Below are 21967 nucleotides of genomic sequence, written 5' to 3' on the forward strand. Positions count from 1 at the left end.
GGGCGCCGTAGAAGATGGCTGAAAATAACATCTCTCCGGCTCCCACAGGGTAATGAGAGGCTGTAATGGGAGTAAGCAGCCTCCCGAAATCTTCCTGGGGGGGTACAGGAAGATGCAGTCTCATCCGCAGATGCCCATCAACCAGCTTTGACTTCGGAAGGAAGGAGGGGCTGGGGGCACTGGATGGAAAGCCCCCGTGGGAGTCTGGATCTCCTGGACGCTGATTCTATGAGAAAACACCCCTCCCAATTTGGTGTCATCTGCAAACTTGCTCAGGATGCCCTCAAGCCCATCATCCAAGTCATTGATAAAGATGTTGAATAAGACTGGGCTCAGGACAGAACCCTGTGGCACCCCACTAGTCTCTACTCTCCAGGATGAGGAGGAGCCATTGATGAGCACCCTTTGGGTTCGGTCAGTAAGCCAGTTACAAATCCACTGAATGGTAGCATTGTCTAGCCCGCATTTTACCAGCTTCTTTACAAGAATATCATGGGGCACCTTGTCAAAGGCCTTGCTGAAATCAAGATAGGCTACATCCACAGTGTTCCCTTCATCTACCAGGCTTGTAATTCTGTCAAAATATGAGATCAGATTAGTCTGACATGACCTATTTTTCAGAAACCCATGCTGACTTTTAGTGATCACAGTGTTCCTTTCTAGCTGATCACAGAGCTCTGTAAAACCAGAACATAAAGCTTCCATCAAAAAGTTCCTAAGACACTCTGCGGCATGCCCAGAGGCTACTGAGCCCCCGTGACACAGGCTGTGCACATGCTGTAACTTTAAAATACACTTTCCCCTCAGAAAATTCTGAGCAGTGGAGCTTACTCCTCACAGAACTATGGTTACCAGCAACTCTTTAGCAGACTGCAGGGATCAAAAGTCTTTGAGGGAAAGAATGTGCTTTGAATGTGCTTTAAAGGCAGGGTGTACACAGCCACAGAAGTGCAAGGGGGCTCAGCTTCTCCCTCCATAATCAAAATGGGGTGGTCTGGAGTGTGTTTTATATGTGTATTTATTGTAGGAGAAGAATGGCATTTCTACCATTAAAATGATAATATACATCTCAATAAGCAGGCTTTTGACATTACCATGCACTTCCATTGAAGACATCTCAAATGATGTGGGTACAATATTGTAGGAACGATCTAAGGCGTCAGCTGCATCTCTATTTGCACTTTCTGATAGCACATTCACTGCTGATGTTAATTCATATTGAACCACGACGCTTCCAGGTCTATGCAAAAAGGATATCATACATGATTATTTCAGATTCATTATTAGTATATGGGTATAAATTGTAAGATAAGAGTGGGAAAACAACAGTGACCTTACTGTGGGGGTCTGCTATAGACTGCCAAGCCAGACTGAAGACTTAGATGATGCCTTCCTAGAGCAGATTACCAACATTCAAAAAAGGAGAGATACAGTAGTCATGGGAGACTAAAACTATCCAAATATCTGTTAGAACTCAAACTCTGCCAATAATGTAAGGTCCAACGAATCCCTCCATTCCTTGCTGACAATTTCATTTCTCAGAAGGTGGAAGAAGCAACAAGGGGAGCATCTATCTTGGACCTGGTCCTCACCAATAGGGAGGAACTGATTGACCAAGTGGAAGTACTCTGAAACTTGGGAGGAAGTGATTCTGTCCTCTTGGGTTTCATGTTACATAGGCAAGAGAACAGTGAGTGTAGTAGGACATGCACTCTGAACTTTAAGAAGACCGGTTTCAAAAAGCTTAAGCATCACTGTGTGAGAGATCCCATGGTCAGAAATACTCAAAAAGATGGGAGTTTCTTAAAGGAGAAATATTGGAAGGCCCCAATGCAGACAATACCAACAAGAAAGAAAAGTGGGAGGCATCTAAGGCAACCAGTGTGGCTGCATAAGGAGCTACAGATGAGCTGAGTTGTAAGAAGGGCATGCATAAGAAATAGAAGAAAGGGGAAATCACAAAGGAGGAGTAGACATGTGAAGCCAACAGTTGCAGGGAGAAGGTCAGGTGGGCTAAAGCTCAGAATGAGCACAGGCTTGTGATAGAGGTGAAAAATCCTTTTTAAAAGGTTTCTTTGGCTATGCTTGAAGCAAGAGGAAGAACAAGCAAGTGGCAGGTCCTCTGCATGGAGAAGACAGAGAAATACTATTGGGTGACAGGGAGAAGGCAGAACGGATCAACTTTGCATCTGTCTTCATGCAATGCAGGGGGTTGAACTAGATGACCCTCAGGTCCCTTCCAACTCTACAATTCTATGATTCTATGTAATACATAATGAACAATTTCATGATGTTTTTAACATTTTAAAAAGATTTTTATAGATATTGGGAAGTAAAAGGGGAAACTAGTTTCAACTACAGCTTCTTTGCCACCTTATCTACCAGCTTAACACATCTGCTACAAGACAGCGACTCTAGCAGAACACTGCTAGTAGCAAGATATTTGGTTACAGTTCTCTCATACAAAAGGAAAAATGGTTTACTTCATGATTACTGAAAATCTGTTCTATTACCCGATTTATAGCGGAAACTTGTTGAAACAAACGTACTGTTCCATCTATTTTAGCCAAGGAATTCTTGCAAATTATATCTGTTTATATGTATTGAATTTTTAAGTCCTTTTTTAACTTTATTTACTCTTGCTTTATTTTATCCTGTCTTGCCCAGTGTTTTTGTAAATTGTGTTGCATAAGATTATATTGTGGGCCTTTGGCCGTAATAAAGATTTCATTCATTCTTATCTACCAGGCCAATGGAGAGGAAAGCAAAATATTAAAATCATAAAAGTCTTTAAAACTGAAATAAAATTGTCCCTATCCTATTTTAAATGCTAGTGAATATTCACATTTTTTTATTGATACTGATGATGGGCAAGTTGCAGCCCCTGCCAAAAGTTATTTTAATTAGCCTCTGGCGTCCCAACCTCATGCTAACCATGATGTGGAATAAAATTTGTAGGTGCTGAGGTTATTCTACACTCAAATAAATATTACATTTTGCTTTGGCTTGCCCTACAGTGGTACCTCTGGTTATGAACTTAATTCGTTCCGGAGGTCTGTTCTTAACCTGAAACCGTTCTTAACCTGAGGTACCACTTTAGCTAACTGGGCCTCCCATTGCCCCCGCACCACTAGCACGCAATTTCTGTTCTCATCCTGAAGTAAGTTTGTAACGCTTCAGGTTACAAACTCCGCTAACCCAGAAATAGTACCTCCGGTTAAGAACTTTGCTTCAGGATGAGAACAGAAATTGTGCTCTGGCGGCGCGGCGGCAGCAGGAGGCCCCCCTTAGCTAAAGTGGTGCTTCAGGTTAAGAACAGTCTCAGGTGAAGAACGGACCTCCAGAATAATAGTAGTAATAATAATAATGAATTAAGTTCTTAACCAGAGGTACCACTGTATTCAAGCTGAAAACAGCAGGAAACAGAGTGGCTGCTCAGAGCAGCAGAGCGGTCTCTGCCTTCACACGAGAGAAGTCTTCAGCAGTCCTTTGCTCCCTGACACAGGATATTCCCCCAGGACTGTTTGCTTTAGAGCAGGAACAGATTTCGCTTTCCAGCTGGTGACAATAGATATTAATCTATAATTATGACTGTTTGCATTACATTTCCTCCTGCTCATTAGAAGGCACAAGGTCCATATTTTATTATATGTTTTCTGCTGGCCCACTCTATGCTATACAGTCGTACCTCGGGTTACGACCACCTCGGTTTGCGAACAGTTCGGGTTACGAACTGCGCAAACCCGGAAGTGTTTTCGCCGTGCGCGCGTGCGCAGAAGCGGCGCACACGCGATCGCGCGATCTGCGCATGCGCAAAGTGCGGAAATCGCGCTTTGCGCATGCGCAAAATGGCGGCGCCCATTGCGTTCGGTTTACGAACTATTCGGGTTACGAACTGCGTTCCGGAACGGATCACGTTCGTAACCCAAGGTATTACTGTATAATGATTTCAGGCTATTTACTTTTTTCTCATGGTTTTGTATATGCTTAGTATTCAATAATTTGACTAAAGTACAAAGATCAAAGCATTTTTTAAAAAAATTCTCCTGTAATCCATGTGAGTGCAAAGGGAAAGAAGGTGAATGTTTTCTATACCTGAATCCTGCAACTTTTACACTTCTGAAGCCTGGCAATGATTTGTATCCCTTGGTAAACTGGGGAAAAAAACAATATAAATTATGACATCTTTATGAGACAATTAAAACCTCATAGGAAACTGGACAGTTTTATTTATGAGACAATTAAAACCTCATAGGAAACTGGACAGTGTTATTTCACTACTTTATTACCCTGTTACTGATTTTATTAATCTGTTTATGGATGGCCCACCTGCACCCAATTTGAAATGATCCATTAAAGATTAAAAATACTTTCACTGAGCATCTTCAATTAGAATTTTTTTTTGAATAAATCATTTCCAAATCGGCAAGGCCACCAGGCCATATCAGGATCCCAAGGTCACCATCAGGAGTGTGTTGGGGGCTCAATAGTTTTTGGACCCTTTCCGAACCATTTTGAAATGGATAACCTTCACCCACCTCAACTCACTAAATGCGCCCCGTTTAAGATCCTCATCCTAAACACCCTCAGGATCAGTGCAGTTGGCACAGGGCTGCTGTAACATGATAATAGCTCCCAGTCAATAATATGGCAGCTGCGTTTTGCACTAATCAGTTTTTGAGCAGTCTTCCAAAGCAGCCCATGTAAAGATCCCTTATGATATTTTTTGAAGATATTAAATCTATCTTCAGCAGATAGCTTTTAGAATCATCTCAGCAGGTATGTTGCACTATAGCATGTACCATGAAGTTTTGACCTATGAAAACCTCAGGACTGCCATACCTCAAGGATCACCTTGTAGAAGGTGTTTCAAGAGCTGGGAGAGGATATATGAATTGCAATTTACCTCTCCAGGTCTCACATGCATGGGCTGAACAGAGTTTTAGACGTCCCATCCTTGGCAGCAACAAGGAGGCCTGTCAGAATAGGCAATGAGTGCTGCCTTCTTTTAATTAATTCCAGCCACAAATCAAGCTGGCTTTCCCCCTTTCACTGCTTAACATTTAATTGGACAACTGGAAAGTAAGCTCAAAATATGATTTATTTACTCAATAGTCTTGCATTGGTTTTCAGCTACAGCATCAGTAAAAACTATACAGGGAAAATACTTATATTTACAGTAAAAACAGTCTCAGGCTTGTGCCTGGAACTGGAGCAAGTGCAGGACACGTCTGTCCTCATGGCTGGGGGAGGAGAAAGGAGGGAGGGGTGGGAACAGGAGAAGAGAGGAAATGACATCACACAGAGCCCTCTCTGCCATTTACATTGTCCGTAGTCTGAGTAACTGCCTATCAGCTGAAAACCAATGCAAGTCCAGTTGTGAATGACTCTGGAGTTGCACGTTCATCTCGCTTTACAGGCCGAGGGAGCCAACGTTTGTCTGCAGACAGTTTTTCCGGGTCATGTGGCCAGCATGACTAAGCCACTTCTGGCAAACCAGAGCAGCGCACAGAAATGCTGTTTACCTTCCCGCCAGAGCGGTACCTATTTATCTACTTGCACTTTGACGTGTTTTCGAACTGCTAGGTTGGCAGGAGCTGGGACCGAGCAACGGGAGCTCATCCCGTCGTGGGGATTCGAACCGCCGACCTTCTGATCGGCAAGCCCAAGAGGCTCCATGGTTTAGACTACAGTGCCATCCCGCGTGCAACTCCAGAGTCATTCACAACTGGACTTAACTGTCAGGGGTCCTTTACCTTATGCTAACTGGCAAGAATATGTGTTTGTTAACTGCTAATCTTGCACATGCATCTTCCATGTGCTGCTCTGGTTTGCCAGAAGCGGCTTTGTCATGCTGGCCACATGACCTGGAAGCTATACGCCGGCTCCATCGGCCAATAATGCGAGATGAGCGCGCAACCCCAGAGTCGGTCACGACTGGACCTAATGGTCAGGGGTCCCTTTACCTTTACCTAACTAGGGACCCAGGTGGCGCTGTGGTTAAACCACTGAGCCTAGGGCTTGCTGATCAGAAGGTCGGCGGTTCGAATCCCTGTGACGGGGTGAGCTCCCGTTGCTTGGTCCCAGCTCCTGCCAACCTAGCAGTTCGAAAGCACGTCAAAATGCAAGTAGATAAATAGGAACCGCTACAGCGGGAAGGTAAACGGCGTTTCCATGTGCTGCTCTGGTTTGCCAGAAGCGGCTTTGTCATGCTGGCCACATGACCTGGAAGCTATACGCCGGCTCCATCGGCCAATAATGCGAGATGAGCGCGCAACCCCAGAGTCGGTCACGACTGGACCTAATGGTCAGGGGTCCCTTTACCTTTACCTAACTGCTAATCTTGCACATGCATCTCCTCAGATGAACCAACCCAGACCCTGCAGTCATTGGCTGTGGCCCTTCTTTGTGTGGCTCCTCTGTGAGATGCCCAGAGGGTGGCAAGACAAGAACAGGCTTTTCTGTGGTGGCTCCCCATTTGTGGGATGCTCTCCCCAGGGGGGCTCTCCAGGCACCATCATCACATACTTCAAGGCACCAGACAAAATCATTTCTCTTCTCCCAGGCCTCTGACTAATTAAACAATCTATGGCCATTTTAATGGTGGCGGGGAAGGGGCATCATTTTGTTTGCAACAATGTATTTTTGGAGTTTTATATTGTAAACTGCCCTGTGATCTTTGGAAGAAGGGCAGTATATAAATGTAATAATAGTAGAAATGCAATATATCTCTGCCAAATGGGAATGATTTGCAGAACCAGATCAAACATACCGCTTTCTCCAAATCACTTTTGTACCGCTTAAACATGCTGGAGGACAGATTTCTCAGATCATCTTCAAAGTCTTTGTTAAGCCGGACAGACATTTTTAGAATGTATATAAACGGAACACCTAGTGCAGAAAAGAAGCGGAAAAGTAGTATTACTAGTAGTAGCAACTACTGCTGCTTACTACACATCGATAAATATTTTTTTAAAAAAAATTAACCATAAAATTCATCTGTCCTCAAATCTTAAATATCTGTTCGTGTCTCATTGTTTTGCACACAGTAAAGAAGAGAGACCCTAGACTAAACGGCAGGACTGGAAGCCCATGTAATTGCATGTAGAGGGAGAGCAGCTTGGCTGCAGGAATAAGATTGGAAATGAAATTGGGGAGAAGGCTTCAGAGAGTGTAGCAATAAGAATAAAAGAGGGCAGGGAAAAGGAGAGGCAAGTCCTGCGGAAGACCTCTCTTAGTTAGGAGTTCCATAATACTGTACATGGTGCAGGCAAGAGAGACCATTGTGGTTGTTGTGCCATCCTTAAGAAGCAAGTTCCACTGAATTCAGGGTTTACTCCTGGTAAGCGAGTATAGGATTGCAGTCAACCTTAGAGATAATTCACATGGTAAATCAGTGACAAGTCAGAGGCTCAAATGTTACAAAGAGCACTGGGAAGCAGATTAGATTCTAAAGTTTGAGTTCTAAAGCTGAAATGAAATTTCATGAAATGGCCCTGCCCTGAGGGAAAGGGATAAAAGTGTTTTCAATGAAATGTCAAAATCCAGCAAATTTCAAATTCTGCTGATGTCAAAATCAGATGTCATAATGTGGAATACTACTTTTTTCCTAGCTGCCACATATGATTGCCCTCATTTACTGTCCATCACCCCCTCCTCCTACCTGCAGATTGCGGTCGACAGTAGGTCCCCCGAGGAGGCCGCTGTGCAAGGCAGGTGCAGCTCTCGCCCGCCGGTGTAGCACTGGCACAGGTTGGAGTAGCTCTGCATGTCCTGGCAGGCCATTCATAGCCAGACTCACAAGAACAGTGGGGGCCCTTAGGGCCATCTGAGCTGCACACTAAGGTGAAAAACAAGAAGGCTGCAGGTGAGACAGAGTATCTTGCCGAGCAACGTCTACTTCCTCATTATAATTTACTCTGTGCATGACACTCACACTGCACAAATAGTTCTTTGAAGGTTGTCAACATTATTTGACCAGGCAGTTGGACAGTTTCTTTAATATTGGTGAGATATGGCTAAAACTATAGTTGCAGAGCTCACCATCTCTTTTTACAATGTAGAAAACTCTACAGTACAGCTGTAAATTACTCTGGAAATATCACAAAATGCCAGCTACATTTAGTCTAATTCAGATATTTTTTTAAATCTAGCCTCTTCTCATTGGATTCCCCCCCTTTCTTAAAAACAAAACAAAAACCTAAAACCAGAGAAAGCCAATAGAAAATGTGGAAACTAGTGACGTATAACCCACCTGTGGTAAAATCAATGCTTGAAATGTTCACAGCTGAATCGGAAGCATTTACTGAGATTGGGAAGCTAAGGCTGTTTAAATAACTTCTGAGGGCCTCCAGGAGGGAGGAATCGGGAAGACTTATCTCAACAGCAATCGTGTATTCTACAGGTGAGATGCCTAATGTCACATCTGGAAAACAATTTGATAAGTTAGGCATGTTATAATTAATCGGAAACTCCCTGTTTCCTTCTCACAAATAGTTTATATCTCTCTATACATAAGACAGCCTCAGGATCAGGATCAAGGAGGCCTCGCCTGAGAATACATTTGTGGACCAAACCCCACTGGCTCTTTGTCCAGGAGGCTGCTGGCTTTCTCCTTGTGCCAACAAATTTCCAAGATTTTGAGCCTGAATGTGTTTATTCCCATTCCCATTCTCCCTCTCCCTCTCCCTCTCCCTCTCCCTCTCCCTCTCCCTCTCTCTCATGTGGGATGAGCCCAAGATCCTTCAGCCCTTTGATGAAGATTTTTAAAATGATTATTCAAATGAGGGAGGCATAAAAATCCCATAAAAGCCCCATAAAAATAATGGCTGCAGAGGCGCAGGATAGCAGTTTAGAGAGGCCAAAATACCTCTGGCCAAAGACACGGTATGCTAATGCTAGACAACGCTGAGCCAAGATGGGTGAACTGGAGTGCTTGGTCTTAGAGGATGAAATTGGCCTAGTGGACATAATGGAAAATGGAGACAACCAGTAGGACACCGTTATCTCTGGATATAAGCGCTATAGGAAGGACAGAGAAGGACGTATCTCTCTGCATGTCAAAGAGGACATTGAGTCCCGCAAGCCAGGAATCCCCCAAAGGCAGACTCCATCACAGAATCAATTTGGGTGATAATAATTTAGTAACGAGGACATGCTATCATCCTCTTGATGAAAATGCTAAGGGAGATATTGAGATGATAAATGAAAATGTCCAAAGGAGGAAATGTTGTGGTATTGGGTGGTGTTAACTATCCTCACAGAGACTGGCTACAGAGGTGTTCCTGTCGGAGAAATGTGTAAAGGCTTCAGCTACCTGTACTTGCTGGTTGAGGTTGTGTCACATTGACTTGCAATGCCTACATACCGTTAAATGTCCTTTTGACTGACAGTTGGAGTGTGGATCCTATTAGCTGTCCAGCCTGAACTACAGTAGGGGGTTGGGTATTGAACCCCACTTTTCCCCCAACAATCCAGTCATGACAAAGCGATGACAGTTCTAGATGTGGAAAGTTGCCAATGGAACACCTTTTTATTTTTATTTTTAAGGGATCCAGAGGTGATCCTGGAAATTACAAGTCAGTCAGCTTAGTGTCTGTTTGCAGGAAAGTATAGTTAAAGTTAAAATAACCATGCATAAACCTGTTCATCTTTGATGCTTCCATTCTTCCTCCTGAATTGTACTGTGCTCTTAGCAAACAGTTCATCTGAATACCTTCATGATGAAAAGGATGTCTTGTGTTCAGGCCAGAGTACCCTGACTGCATATCTAAGAATAAAGATTCTACCCGCAAGCAAAACACGCTGTTGAGAAGTATTAACGTACCCATCCGTTTCTGCCTGTGCAACTCTCTCTGTTCCTCTCCTCCGTTACCTTTGCTGTAAATCTGAAAGAGATGCATCCACAACATCACAACATTAGGAAAATTGGTTAAGAGCAATACAATGGGGGGGAGGGGTTCCAAGAAGAACTAAAGCCACTCATCCTAGTAAACCGATAGTCTCAAAAGTCAGAGTGTGCTCAGAAAGAAGCAACATCTGAAGAAATGTGGGACTCTGCCTTTTCAGAGCTCTCTGAAGGAGGAGTCAGAAAGCCACGGATGGTGAATAAGGGGTGGCCACTTCAAGTCCTGATACGGTTTCCGCAGGGGCTCTTCCCTTCCTTCCCACTGTGGTATGGCTGGCTTCAGCAGTGTAGCCACAGGAGGAAAGCTCTGGCCAACCCTGCCATGCTTTCCAGAGTCTTTCTGCATTGAAAGAACAGCCATGTGCTCATAGATAACTGTAAGCTCCTGTGGCTCAGTCCCAGCTCCTGCCAACCTAGCAGTTTGAAAGCACGTCAAAGTGCAAGTAGATAAATAGGTACCGCTCCAGCGGGAAGGTAAATGGCATTTCTGTGTGCTGCTCTGGTTCACAAGAAGCGGCTTTGGTGGCCACATGACCTGGAAGCTGTACACCGGCTTCCTCGGCCAATAACACGAGATGAGCGCCGCAACCCCAGTCGGTCACGACTGGACCTAATGGTCAGAGTTCCCTTTACCTTTACAAACAGTAAACATTACTCACAGGTGAATGGATGAATGAGCCAAAATTAAAATTTTGGGAAGCTGTGCTGACAACTATGAGGGTGCAGAACATGGTTATCTTCCAAGGCAGCATTTTCCCTGTGTTTTGTTGCTGTAGAACCTACAAGGAAATCAAAATATGGTATTTTTTTATTATTTTTAAATAAAATTAACATAGTTTCCCTTCTAAAGAGTCAGTCCTATGAAGAATAGGCTGTAGAGAAAGTTAGCATGTTTTGTTTTTTTTTAAAATCCTATATACACACTGTTCCTTCATTATGCCGCTGCTGCTGTTCTGTGGCAAATTCCTTTTTCTTATTTTACAATCTTCCTGTTTGTAATCCTTCTTCCCTTTAAAGCCTTCCAACATGGGGGACAGGATCCCATAGCATTAACTCAAGGCACCCCACAGCCACCTTCTGGATCCCATCAGCCCAGGGAGAAACAGCCCCCCTGCAACTCACTGCTCCCAGCCCCCGAGAGCCAGTCGAGCAGAAGAACATGGTCAATGGTATCGAAAGCCACCAAGAGGTCCAGAAGAACTAACAGGGACACTGCCCCTTGTCTGGTGTAAGCCATCCATCGGAGCAGCCGGTGCTGTTTGATGCCAAGATGCCAAAACCAGGCCAGAAACCAGACTGAAGTGGCTCTAGAAAACGAGTGTGATGCAAGAGGAGAGGGCAAAGGAAGCCAGTCAGTGGAAGAGACCAGTGGTGCCCCATATCTCTCTCTGCAAAGGAGCCTGACAGTGGTGGACCTTGAGCTCTCACATTTCAGCAGCGCCCTGGACAACACCAAAATGCAGCGCGCCCGCCCCTACCTCCCATTCTACAACATAGTTTACCGCCTGTGAAGCTCTGCACAGTGAGACCAAACAGTTCACGCTCCTCTACATCCACCTCTGAGCCTCACTGACATGTTGCGTGGAGCTGCAGCATGTGCTTAACTGTCATTGTTGCAATACAGGAGCTAATTGGTGCTTGTGGGACACCTGTGGCTCCTCCCTGGTAACACTCAGGGCTCTTCCAGACATCCTTTTGTGCCATGTTTCTAGGCACAGGTCCATGCTTTAAATCTCTGCTTCTGATCACTTGCCCACAGTGCTTTCCCTGCAAAATCCTGCTTTTTACCACTGAAAACAATTCCACAGAAACCCTGAATTGCTGTTTGTCCCAATTCAGCATTAAAGGGTGGGGAAAACAGGGTGGGACAGGAAGCAGGGGTGTAGCTAGCTGCTCTGGCAACAGGTGTGGTGGGGGCGGGGCAATCCACCCATGGGGCAGCGCAATATGCACATGGGGGCGCCGTGGCGATCCACACATGGGAGCAGGGTGGTGATCCATTTTGGGCAGTGCGGGGGCCCGATCGACTGCATCACTCCCAGGAGAGACATGTGGCTTGGGAGCACTGGAGGCCAGGCCCAACAGTAACTTCCGTCACCCCCTCTCAAGGATGACACCAGGGGCAGACCGCACCCCCCTTCCTACACCCCTGGCAGGAAGCGCTCAAACACAGGCTGGGGAAGTGTGGAGCTGTGCCTAGGAAACACGGGGCAAAAGGTCAGTGTGGATGAGGCCTCAGTAAGTAAGAATCTGGACTCAAGTGATGCCCAAAGCACAGGAGGCAGATCTGATTTGGGGGGGGGAGACTTTGACCGGAAACCCCTCTCCTCCAGTCCAGAAGCCCTTTTGCTCTCCCTTGCTGCAATATTGCAGGGCACCTAAGCTCTTGGGAGGAATGTCAAAGCTTGCTGCTGCCGCTGCTGCCACCTACTGCCACAGATTATATTACCACACTCTTGATTTCTGGCACACTTGATAGAACATTTATGCTACTCAAGTTGCTCATTGTGGTGTTATGTTGGTCACAAGAAATGGTGCACTTAAAAAAAAATCAGGTAACATCTTATCATATTTGCTTAAGGTTATGAATCTCAAATAAAATTAAAACATGTGAATTTTTCTTTTCATTCGTTGGCAGAGGAGGTACATTTTTTTGTGACCAATGTAACAGGTGCGCCCAACATAAATTTTGTTATCTGAAGGTCTTCTTATTCTGCTCCTAGAATAAAAATTATTGTCAGTTCACCAAATGAGAAATATTATCAAAACACTAAAGTGTCATTAACCTATTATCTGTTTTCTTGGAAAGGTCTTTAACTGAACTTTAGAAAACAATTAGAGAAGTTCTGAGTTATCTTGCATGTCATGCTTCTGATTGTTTTACTCATGTGTAAATTGCCATTTTGAAAATATGTTGCCATTTCCCCCCCCTTTAAAATGATACACAACACTTTAACTATATATGAAAAAGAAAATTGGGTCTGTAGATAGATGTTTTCATGGAATTAACGTTGGCCTTTTCCCTTTCCCCCAAAACATACCATTCAAAGCAGTGCCTCTTCTCCAAAAACTGTCCTTGCTGTGTCTTCAAAGTTGGATTTGGATTCATTCATGGAGAAAGACAAGACTATTGCTCCTTCTTAATGTAGCTCTTCTTCTAAAGCAAAAGAACCCCTCATACTCTCAGAGCAACTCTATGCTTGGCTGCCCAGACAAGTCCCATTAAGTTCAGTGAGACTTATTCCAGGAGTGCCTGGCGTGCTCTGGTCCATGGGGTCACAAAGAGTTGGACATGACTAAACGACTAAACAACAACAACAAAGTTCATTTGTAGTAGATTTCAGACTCCGTGACCTGGGGCTGAGAAATGGTTCCCAATGAGCAAATACTCTATTTAGACACTAGTCAGACTTTTCACCTTTCCTCCTGGAGTGAGCCTAGTAAAGTGATGCTATAGCTATCTCTTAGGTTTCCATCAATCTGATGTCTTTCCTCCTTCCCAAGGCACATAAGATACATTCCTGCTTTTCTTACCTGGTCAGCTTTCTCTGGACGCAGCCCTTCTATGCAGATCTGGGATCTGTGGATATTTCTTTCCCTGTGCAGTCCGAGGCTCTTGCTTTGCTGGTTACCGAAAGGAAGTTATGCCCAAGGCAGCAAGTTAAAGAAAGTGAGCTGCGCGTTGCTGCGCAGGCAAGATCTGGGCAAGGGAGGAAGTTGAATTTCACTCTCTGTTCAGTGAGATTTTCAAAGTTATTTCCTGATGCCATTCACCTGATCTAAGCCTTTCGGTTTATTTTATCTGAGGAAGCAGGTGAACATGTTCCACAGGCCTTTTACCTCTGAGAGATGCATTTGTCATGTTTGTTTGTTTGTTTGTTTGGGTTTTTTGCACTAATGAAATGGATGAGAAAACGCAAAGAGAGAAGCTTCAGCCTTGCCTTGCCTCTAAGCCTCCTAAGGGGGACTTCTATTGCCAGATTTGCTACTAACCATTACGGCAAATATTTAAATTAAGAACTAATATATTGTTGGCATAGTTTAATTCTCTCACAGCAACAGGGAAGGCACAATAATATATAGCAGCATTTCTTTTTCAAAGTTGCTGTTAAAGCCCTGCCTTTTAGTGGGACGCAGAGAGCAAAGCAGGAAGCCGGACTGAACACTCAGGTCCCATTAGCCAAGCACTTGCTAGACGAAAAGTGCCTTATCCAAACACAAGGAAGTAGCACCCAAACCTCACCTTGCACACCACAGATTCAGCTATCCAAAAAGTCAGGGGTGTGTGTAGTACTGTAAAAAAAAAACCACCCAAAAAAACAAGCAGGCTTAAACAAGCCTTACTTTTTATGTTGTAGTCATCCGTGACAGCTGTTTTGCCAGAAACTGGGGGTGGGGGAAGAGATTGGACAAATGTTTTTTTTCCCCTTCTTTATTTGCCTTCTACAAGGTTTCAGGGGTTTTTCCTGGGGTTTTCTGGGCAGGGCTTCTATCCTTTGAGGTCAAAAATCCATGGTGAGGAACGCATTAGAAACTTCCCCATAGGAATGAATGGAAATCATTGACTAGTTATGTGAATGCTCGCCTAACAAACCATTTCCTGAGAACACATTGCGGAGAGAGAGAGAGAGAGAGAGAGAACCCCACAAGCAGAGAGGGAGAGGACCCCACAAGCAGAGAGTCACTGCAGAAAAGGCCCCCTTCTCGTGTTGCCACCCAAAGAAGGGTCTCAGAGGTTTCTATGGGGAGAGGCAGTCCTTGAGGTCTTGTGGTCCTGAGCCACTTGGAAGGCAAGGGACGGGGCTGTTTCCTGGCTTCCCACTTTTCTGTGGCACTTGCAGCTGGTTATCAGGCATCTGTGAGTCCAATGCAGGACCCCCTAAAGCAGGGGGCTCTGAGGGGCAGGCCGAGGGCAGGGCCCCCCTAGGCAGGAGGAAAGGGGAGGCAGAGAGGAGTGGAAGGAGTCTTGATTTAAAAATAAATGCTTTGTGCATCCACATCTAATCTTGCCCCTTTCTAAACGTTGCTTGGTGTGTGTTTTTCTTTTTTTTCAATCTACCAAAGAATAAAATAAAATAAAATTGGGATTATGGGTTTTTCTCAGGATGGTGGAGGGCCTGTGTGCTGTGTCCCGTTGATGTCGGGATGGGGGCACAAAAATAGGGGGTTGAAGAGGATCATGTCCCCATTTTCATCTGAGGAATGTTGGAGGGTATGATACAGCTTATTATGACTTGTAAGAAACAAAGCAATAATCAAGGGGAGGAGCTGTGAGAATGAGAGTCAATCTCCACTGACCTTTACAGAGAAAGCAGCTTAATATAAACAGCAACAACAAAAAATATTAAGTATCGAAGTGTCAACTTTGCAGTGATAAGGATTTAGAGATTAAAAAGCAGGCATTGACGTATTTCCTGCTTCAATGTGCTAGAACAAGAGAGCAGTTGTCAGTGGGTCACTCCACCATAGGGCGACTCCCTGGTAGTTTGGGGCTGGCATCGCCTTCCCAGGTAGGATGCCAGGGGTCTCCGCCTACCCAAGCCCAGCGTCCAATCCTGCCTGGGGAGGTGTTGCCAGGGGATGGCCAGGTAAGGGGAGGGACTGTCCGGCTCACACATGAGAATTTGAATCTTACCTCCAAGCACCAGTCGGTTCCAGAGATTCTCCCACCCTCCACACCCTTCATTCGTGTTCTTTTGCAGGTTAACCTTTTCTCTACAGGTTCACAGGCGTTGCTACGTCAAGGCCGCTGTTGAAGGGTTGGAAAGGAATTTTCCTGCATTGGCAGGTTTCGCCTTTCCTGTAGCAATATGTCACAACTTTGGCAGTGTCAAGCCTTGGACGGAATTATTTGGCAATTTTCCTAGAGGGAGGGGCGTGAGGTGGAGACCTCACCCCCTTTGCGGTAACAAGAGTATTGGGGGAAGCCTTGACCATGCCAGTAGGCGTCATCGCTTCCCCCTTCCAGCGGCGGCGAACGGGGGGCAGGCTCTCTCTGCTTGAACATATGTTCTCCAGAGCCAGCCCCAACCCCCATACATGTGGATAACCCCGAAGCCTCCCAGATCCCCGGCTTGGGACTGGGAAGGATAACGCCCAATGCCTGAGCCAAGGTCTCCCTACATCTGAATCTTAATAAAGTTGTGGCCAATTTGAATCCCATAGCATGTTGTCTTGCGTCTTTATTCCGCTCAGGGGTTACATGGGGTTTGGGGGACTCCGCCTGTCCACGCAAAAAGCAGCTCAGTGGTTCTGCCCTTTGCATGGGGCACAGCAGTGACCTTTCTGCACATGGCCTGAGTTGCTTTAGCTTGGGGCTTTTACACACACACACAATTAGGAGTGCAATTTCAGATTTAAAGGGAATGCCCAGTGCCTGATACACACACACACACACACACACACACACACACACACACACACCTACCTGCAAACTTTTCTGACTGCCCCAAACTCCAGAGCAAACAGCAAAGACACAGTGCTTGGAGAGGGAGGTTTAGATGAAGACACAAGGAAGTCCCTCCCTGCTCATCAGATCTGGCTTTGGATGAGTGGAGAGGAGGCTGGCTGGATCTAGACACATCAAGGAAGCATTTCAGTTAATCATGTTGCAAACTTTGTACAGTATGAGAAATTGGGTTGGCAAAAATGGAACTCCACAGCGCCATATTGTGTCATAGTGTTAGAATGCATAAACGACGCCTATAAAGCGGCTTTTCTTTGCTAATGTAGCTGAGTCCGCTATAAGCTCTTCCCTTCTTCACCTCATACTTGCACACATCATTTATGGGGAGGGGGGAGCTGGTGCTCACTATTTGCGATTCAAAAACTGACCAGTTGGGCAGAGGTGCCTTGATGAGGCTGCCTGCCACTGGTAAGACCGGCCCTTGTCCAGTTAAGGATGCCAGGAAATATTTGGCACTTCGCCCACCTGGGGATGGCCCCTTCCTAGTTCATGAGGATGGGTTGCACATCATCAAAGAGTGTCCACCAGGTTCTTAGGGCAAGTGAAATACTTGGCTAAGCACCGGAGCCCTAGAAAGTCCAATGGCAGGATGCTTCCTACTCATTGCAGCTCATTAACCTTTCGAAAACCCTTTTCCTGTTATTGTCGGCAAAGTTGCTGAAAAGACATCAAGGCAGCCAAGCCCGGCAAGCCTTGGAGGAAGCAGCGGAGAGGGTCGTGCAGGTATAGATTGTTCCACATTTACATACAGCAGAGACTGAAGCAGTTTCCTCGACAAAACATTAATTCTGCCACACCTAGAAACCACATTATCTGAGAACAAATTAGCATGCAGTTCCTGACAAGTAATGATGGTCAGGCCTGAGTTAATGGGGCTTACTGCCAGGCAAACATAGGATTACTGCAGTTTATTGCAACAAGGGCAGGGGAGACCTCCAAATAAAACTGTCCAGCTTAGACAGCCTTTTAGAAAGCTTGTATAAGCATAAGCATCATAAACAGTTGGCCCTGGTTTGCAGGCCATTTATACAACAACCCTAGGGACAATAGTAACTAGACCTAAACAGTGGGGACTCATCCACCCTTCCTCTCATCCTGCTGTTTTCCCTCGAGGAAAGCCTCTCTTTAGTGCTCAATCGGAGCAAAGAGCAATTTGGGTTTCCTCTGGATTGACCTTTGTTCTGATTTAGCACTAAAGTGTGGGTTTTCCCTGGGAAAGCAGTGGGGCAAGGGGAAAACTGGTCAGACCCACACTTTCTATGCACAGGACAAGTGGCAGTGTTAGTCAATCCGGAGAAAACCCAAATGGCTGTTTGCTCTGATTGAGTGCTCAAGAGCTGTTTCCCCAGGGGGAAAGCAGAGGAAGAGGAGGAAGTGTGGCTAAGAAGAGGCCCATTGAAAAGAATGGGACAAGTCTCCTCAGTGAGTCTCCTCTCAGCATGACTCTGAATCCAACCCAATGAAATGGCAATTCAGTTATTCTGCTGTGGACGTGCCTGTTGGTCCTGCTCCCAAGGAATACCCGCCTTTCACCCTAGCACGGGGAATGTTTTGGCAATCATTCTATGTTTGTTTTTATTGTTTCATTTGAGTTGTGGCGGTGTATCGTCCTGTCCGTGGGATGAGAGTGATGCACCCTCTAGTGTGGACGGGGCTGAAGAAGAATTTTAGCCCACCTCAGACACCAAGCGCACAGTAAGTGCAGCAGAATGAGAGACCCAGAGGTCCGTGCCTGGCCTCTGCTTCGCCTGTGTGTGGCGGCTGCTGCGGCAGCTTCTGGCAGAGTGGGCCATTGCTAAAGGTAAGGTCCGAGTGGAGGGAGCAGCATAGCTGCCAAGTTTTCCCTTTTCTCGCGAGGAAGCCTATTCAGCATAAGGGGAAATCCCTTTAAAAAAGGGATAACTTGGCAGCTATGGGGAGCAGAGAGACGCTCAGAAGGCAGAGTGGAATTCTCTCAAGGGCAGGAGACAAGCTGACTCTGGAGGCCTGTGTCCAAACCCCTTCTATTTGGCCAGGGGTCTATTCACTGGCCCCTTCCTTCAGGCGATTCTTAAGATGATGCCAATATATTTCCATGATCTGAATCCTACGGAGATATGGAAACAGCCTCCAGACAAGAAAATTAGATTCCGGATATCCTGCCGAGAGATTGGTGATAGACAAGCTGAGCTCCTTCCATCTGTTGAATTCTGTATCCCAGTGGGAGGAAGGATTTGGGCAGGCAGGGATAAGCAGTACACAGCCAGAAGGGGATTTATCAGAGGCATGGGAATCGCCATCCTCCACAAACATGGTCACATCACACAGTCTGCATTCATTCGAGCATTTAAAAGTGGCCTCATGCTGCTTTGAAATTATCAAATAATGTGAAGCTGAGCACATTCATTTTGAAAAGTAAACACAGGGAACCCTGTGTTAAATGTGGACTTCTATATACCACGTTTCTTAAATATTGTTTTTTAAAACATTTTTTTTAAATGAGGTTTTTGTCTCAATTAATTTTTCCTGATATATTCATAAAATATAAAAAGTAGATCCAGAGGAAAAAATCAGTAACAAAGCCAAGCCACTATTGAAAAAACAATAGATTAAAAATATTAATAATGAACTATGCATATATCTCCAAAATTGGATTATATTCTACACTATTCAACAGCTCATGCTTTTTACCTGTTACAATATGCATTATATACAGAACACATCCATTTGCACTTTCTCTGAACCTTTTAGCCTCCTAGCTTTGCTCATGAAATCTTCTCACTGACTCCTTATATGCCGCTCCTGGACCTTGATTTGTAATTTCTCTAACAAAAATGTTTTTCTGCACCCCAAAGCAGCCGTGATGCTGGGGCCTGTTTTTCCAATCTAGATGAATGGGTTAAAGAGAGACAGGAACTTGACTGCGGTTCCAGCCTTTTCCTTTGTGCTTTAACAATCAAAGGAAGCTCAGCCTTATTTGAGGAATTTCCCATGCCTCTACTTCAGACATTAGAAAATGGCTTTGTTAAACTCATATCAGATATGTTTACAGAAAGAGACAAACAAGTGGGGGGGGATACTGGACAGGATAACTATCTGTATACATAACAACTATTTGAACAGTTAAAAAAATAAAAAAATAAAAATGATAAGCCATGGAACAGTTTGGGTGCTACAGGTGCCCAACCATCTTCACGGAGAAATAAGTAGGCAAACCTCCCCTTCTGTCATTGTTTTATAGGATGCCCAAGGGGAGATGCCACCATTTAATACTAAGAGGCTGAAAATGCTTAATGACGATTAACTGCACTACAAGAATGATGCAACCTTAAACAAAAGCTCCTTCTTTTCACTCAGCAATGAGATCTGGTTACCTGCATAATCTAAAATGTTATTTTTGCAAAGACAGTGAGAAGTATCACTTACAGGTTTCCCATAGGCATTTAGTAAGAACGGTTTGACTGTGCCACAGGCTCCCTCAGGAGATTACGGACTCCTTCCTTGGGGGTTTTCAGCAGAGGTTGGATGGCCATCTATCATGGATGCCCAAGCTGAGATTCCTGCCTTGTAGGGGGTTGGACTAGATGACCCTGGGGGGTCTCCCTTCCAACTCTATGATTCTATGATCTGGGTGGCCACTGTGAGAACAGGATGCTGGACTAGGTGGGCAAGTTCTTCTTCTTGTTGCCAGCCACCCCAATCTCTGAGCCGTGTGAGAGGCCAGGGCTTCTAAGCGCTTCCGCAGGGTTTGTGTTTCCTTTGGGAATGAGGCACAGCAGAGACTGTGATGTCCTTATGGCTTATTGACACATATATACAACCTGAGCCTACAATGGAGTGCACGGCATCAGCACCCCAAAGGTGCAGCCTTGGAGTCACACAGAAATCACGCCTTGATCTCTGCTTGCTGCTTTGCTTTTAGGTCACATCGCTGCAAACCCTGCTCTAAAACTCAGGCTTTGTTTTTCAAACTATCTGAGAGTTAAAGGGGGGACCCCACCCATTTGGCATCTGGCACACATGTAGGGCTGCCCTATCTGGAAGAGCAGGGAGCCAACTTGGGCCCCAGGCTATGGGTGCCTCGGAACCTGACTTCCGGTGGCATTGCAAATCGGGTTCCGAGACCTCTGAAAGCATCTCTGGACGTTGCGGTGGGGGCCCTGCAGTATGGGTGATGAGCACCCACAGCAACATTTTTGTGGATGCTCGGGCACCCAGAGCCCCCTATAGTTGGCGCCCCTGTTGAAGAGCAAAAAGGGGGACAGGCTAAGTCACTGCCAGCCCAAGCACCCATGCCCTTCTTTCCCTGGCTCGGGCTGGCAGCGGCTGCAGTGTGCAGAGCAGCCCAAGCCCACCAACTCCAAAACCTGGACATTTCCTTAAAAATGTAAAAATCTGCCCAGGTGGGCATGTTGACTCCCCAAAAGAGGACCTGTCTGGGTATTCCTGGACACATGGCAACCCCACACAGAAGCCCCTTTGTTCTCTTCAGAGCCCATCACCCAAGCAATCACTTCAGCAGGAAACCAGCCTTGCTGGATCCCGGGGTTCAGGAAGCCAGCCTGGCTTGATTAGCTTTTAACACTTGCTGGATCCAGAGAAGAGTGGAGTCTGGCACCCACAAACTCGGGACAAGTGTCCATGACTCCACCCCAGGGGGAGGGGATTAGTCAGTCTACTCAGCCTAAGGGCCTTCCCCTTTGGGTCACACCCCAAAGATCTTGCCACATAAGAGTATGTGCAGAGGACTTTATTAAACAACCAGATTTGGAGTGGGGGGGGGGGTGAGGACCACATCAGCAGATCTTGCCTTGTGCCACATGAGATTCTCACTCAGTACTTCCAAGACACTAACCTGGCCTGTAGGGAACAACAAAAAGAACAATGTGTCCCAGCCCATGTACAGAGAGTCTTGTTGGCATTATCTGTTCTCAGCTATAAAAATAGAAGAGGGAAGGAAAGGAGAAGCGGGAGTGCTGGCCTCTCTTCCTTTAAAATTGGATTCATCAAGGATTAACCTAGAACAATTAGCTGATAGTGGGACATTTCTAGGTCTTTTGGAGAGTTGCCTCCTTTTATCGTGATTTGAATGATATTTACAGTTGTTTCTCCATTAATCCTTACCTGAAAGAAATGCCACGGCAGCTTTCACGGAGGTCCCAGCTAATGGATCTCTACTCCTTCTTTTGCAGGCTGTAGGACATTCATGCCGCTGTGCATCTACCGGCTCTGTGTGCTATCTGGTTTCCCCCACCTTCCCTTCAAAAACCCCTGAAATCAACAAGGTACATCGGATTCTCTTCTGCGTTCTATACAGGTCCAGGGAAAAGGGTCAAATATTTTGAAAGCTGTGATCAGAGAGCAAAGCTTCAAGTTTTCAAGTGTGCAAAACATAAAACATTCAACAGAACAAAGGACCACTTCCTAACCCCACCGCCCTTTCCTGTGGTCAGCAGGAATCTCACTCGTGAAATGCTGTAAACAAAGCCAATGAAACTGGGAGGCTAAGAATCCCTAAAGTGCCCACAGGAACAGCTCAGGAGTTCACCACCCACCTTAATTCAGGTTCCAGCTTGCAACAGCAAGGGGCAGATCCAGGGTGCCCATTATGGTTC

At 45.6% G+C, this 21967-nt stretch overlaps 1 protein-coding gene across 5 annotated transcripts in view; it reads right to left on the minus strand.

The window, feature by feature from the left end:
• The window catches only part of ADGRF5 (adhesion G protein-coupled receptor F5), a 42085-nt gene extending 20329 nt beyond the window's left edge, over window positions 1–21756 (minus strand). The window contains exons 1-10 of one of the 5 annotated variants that reach the window (XM_035110330.3): window positions 21477–21755; window positions 16335–16480; window positions 13442–13607; window positions 10567–10686; window positions 9827–9887; window positions 8255–8425; window positions 7664–7840; window positions 6773–6891; window positions 4096–4154; window positions 1095–1240 (exon numbers count right to left, since the gene is read on the minus strand). In XM_035110330.3, the coding sequence (XP_034966221.2) occupies window positions 1095–1240; window positions 4096–4154; window positions 6773–6891; window positions 7664–7840; window positions 8255–8425; window positions 9827–9887; window positions 10567–10659 (826 nt within the window). In that variant the 5' untranslated portion in view covers window positions 10660–10686; window positions 13442–13607; window positions 16335–16480; window positions 21477–21755. Of the gene's footprint in view, window positions 1–1094; window positions 1241–4095; window positions 4155–6772; window positions 6892–7663; window positions 7841–8254; window positions 8426–9826; window positions 9888–10566; window positions 10687–13441; window positions 13608–16334; window positions 16481–21476 lie in introns of all 5 variants that reach the window. The other 4 variants (XM_088667099.1, XM_035110331.3, XM_088667098.1 and 1 more) reach the window with 4 other exon arrangements.
• Window positions 21757–21967: the final 211 nt, after the last annotated feature.

This window comes from Zootoca vivipara, chromosome 3, assembly GCF_965207765.1.
Source record: "Zootoca vivipara chromosome 3, rZooViv2.hap1.1, whole genome shotgun sequence".
In the NCBI taxonomy this organism is placed as follows: domain Eukaryota; kingdom Metazoa; phylum Chordata; class Lepidosauria; order Squamata; family Lacertidae; genus Zootoca; species Zootoca vivipara.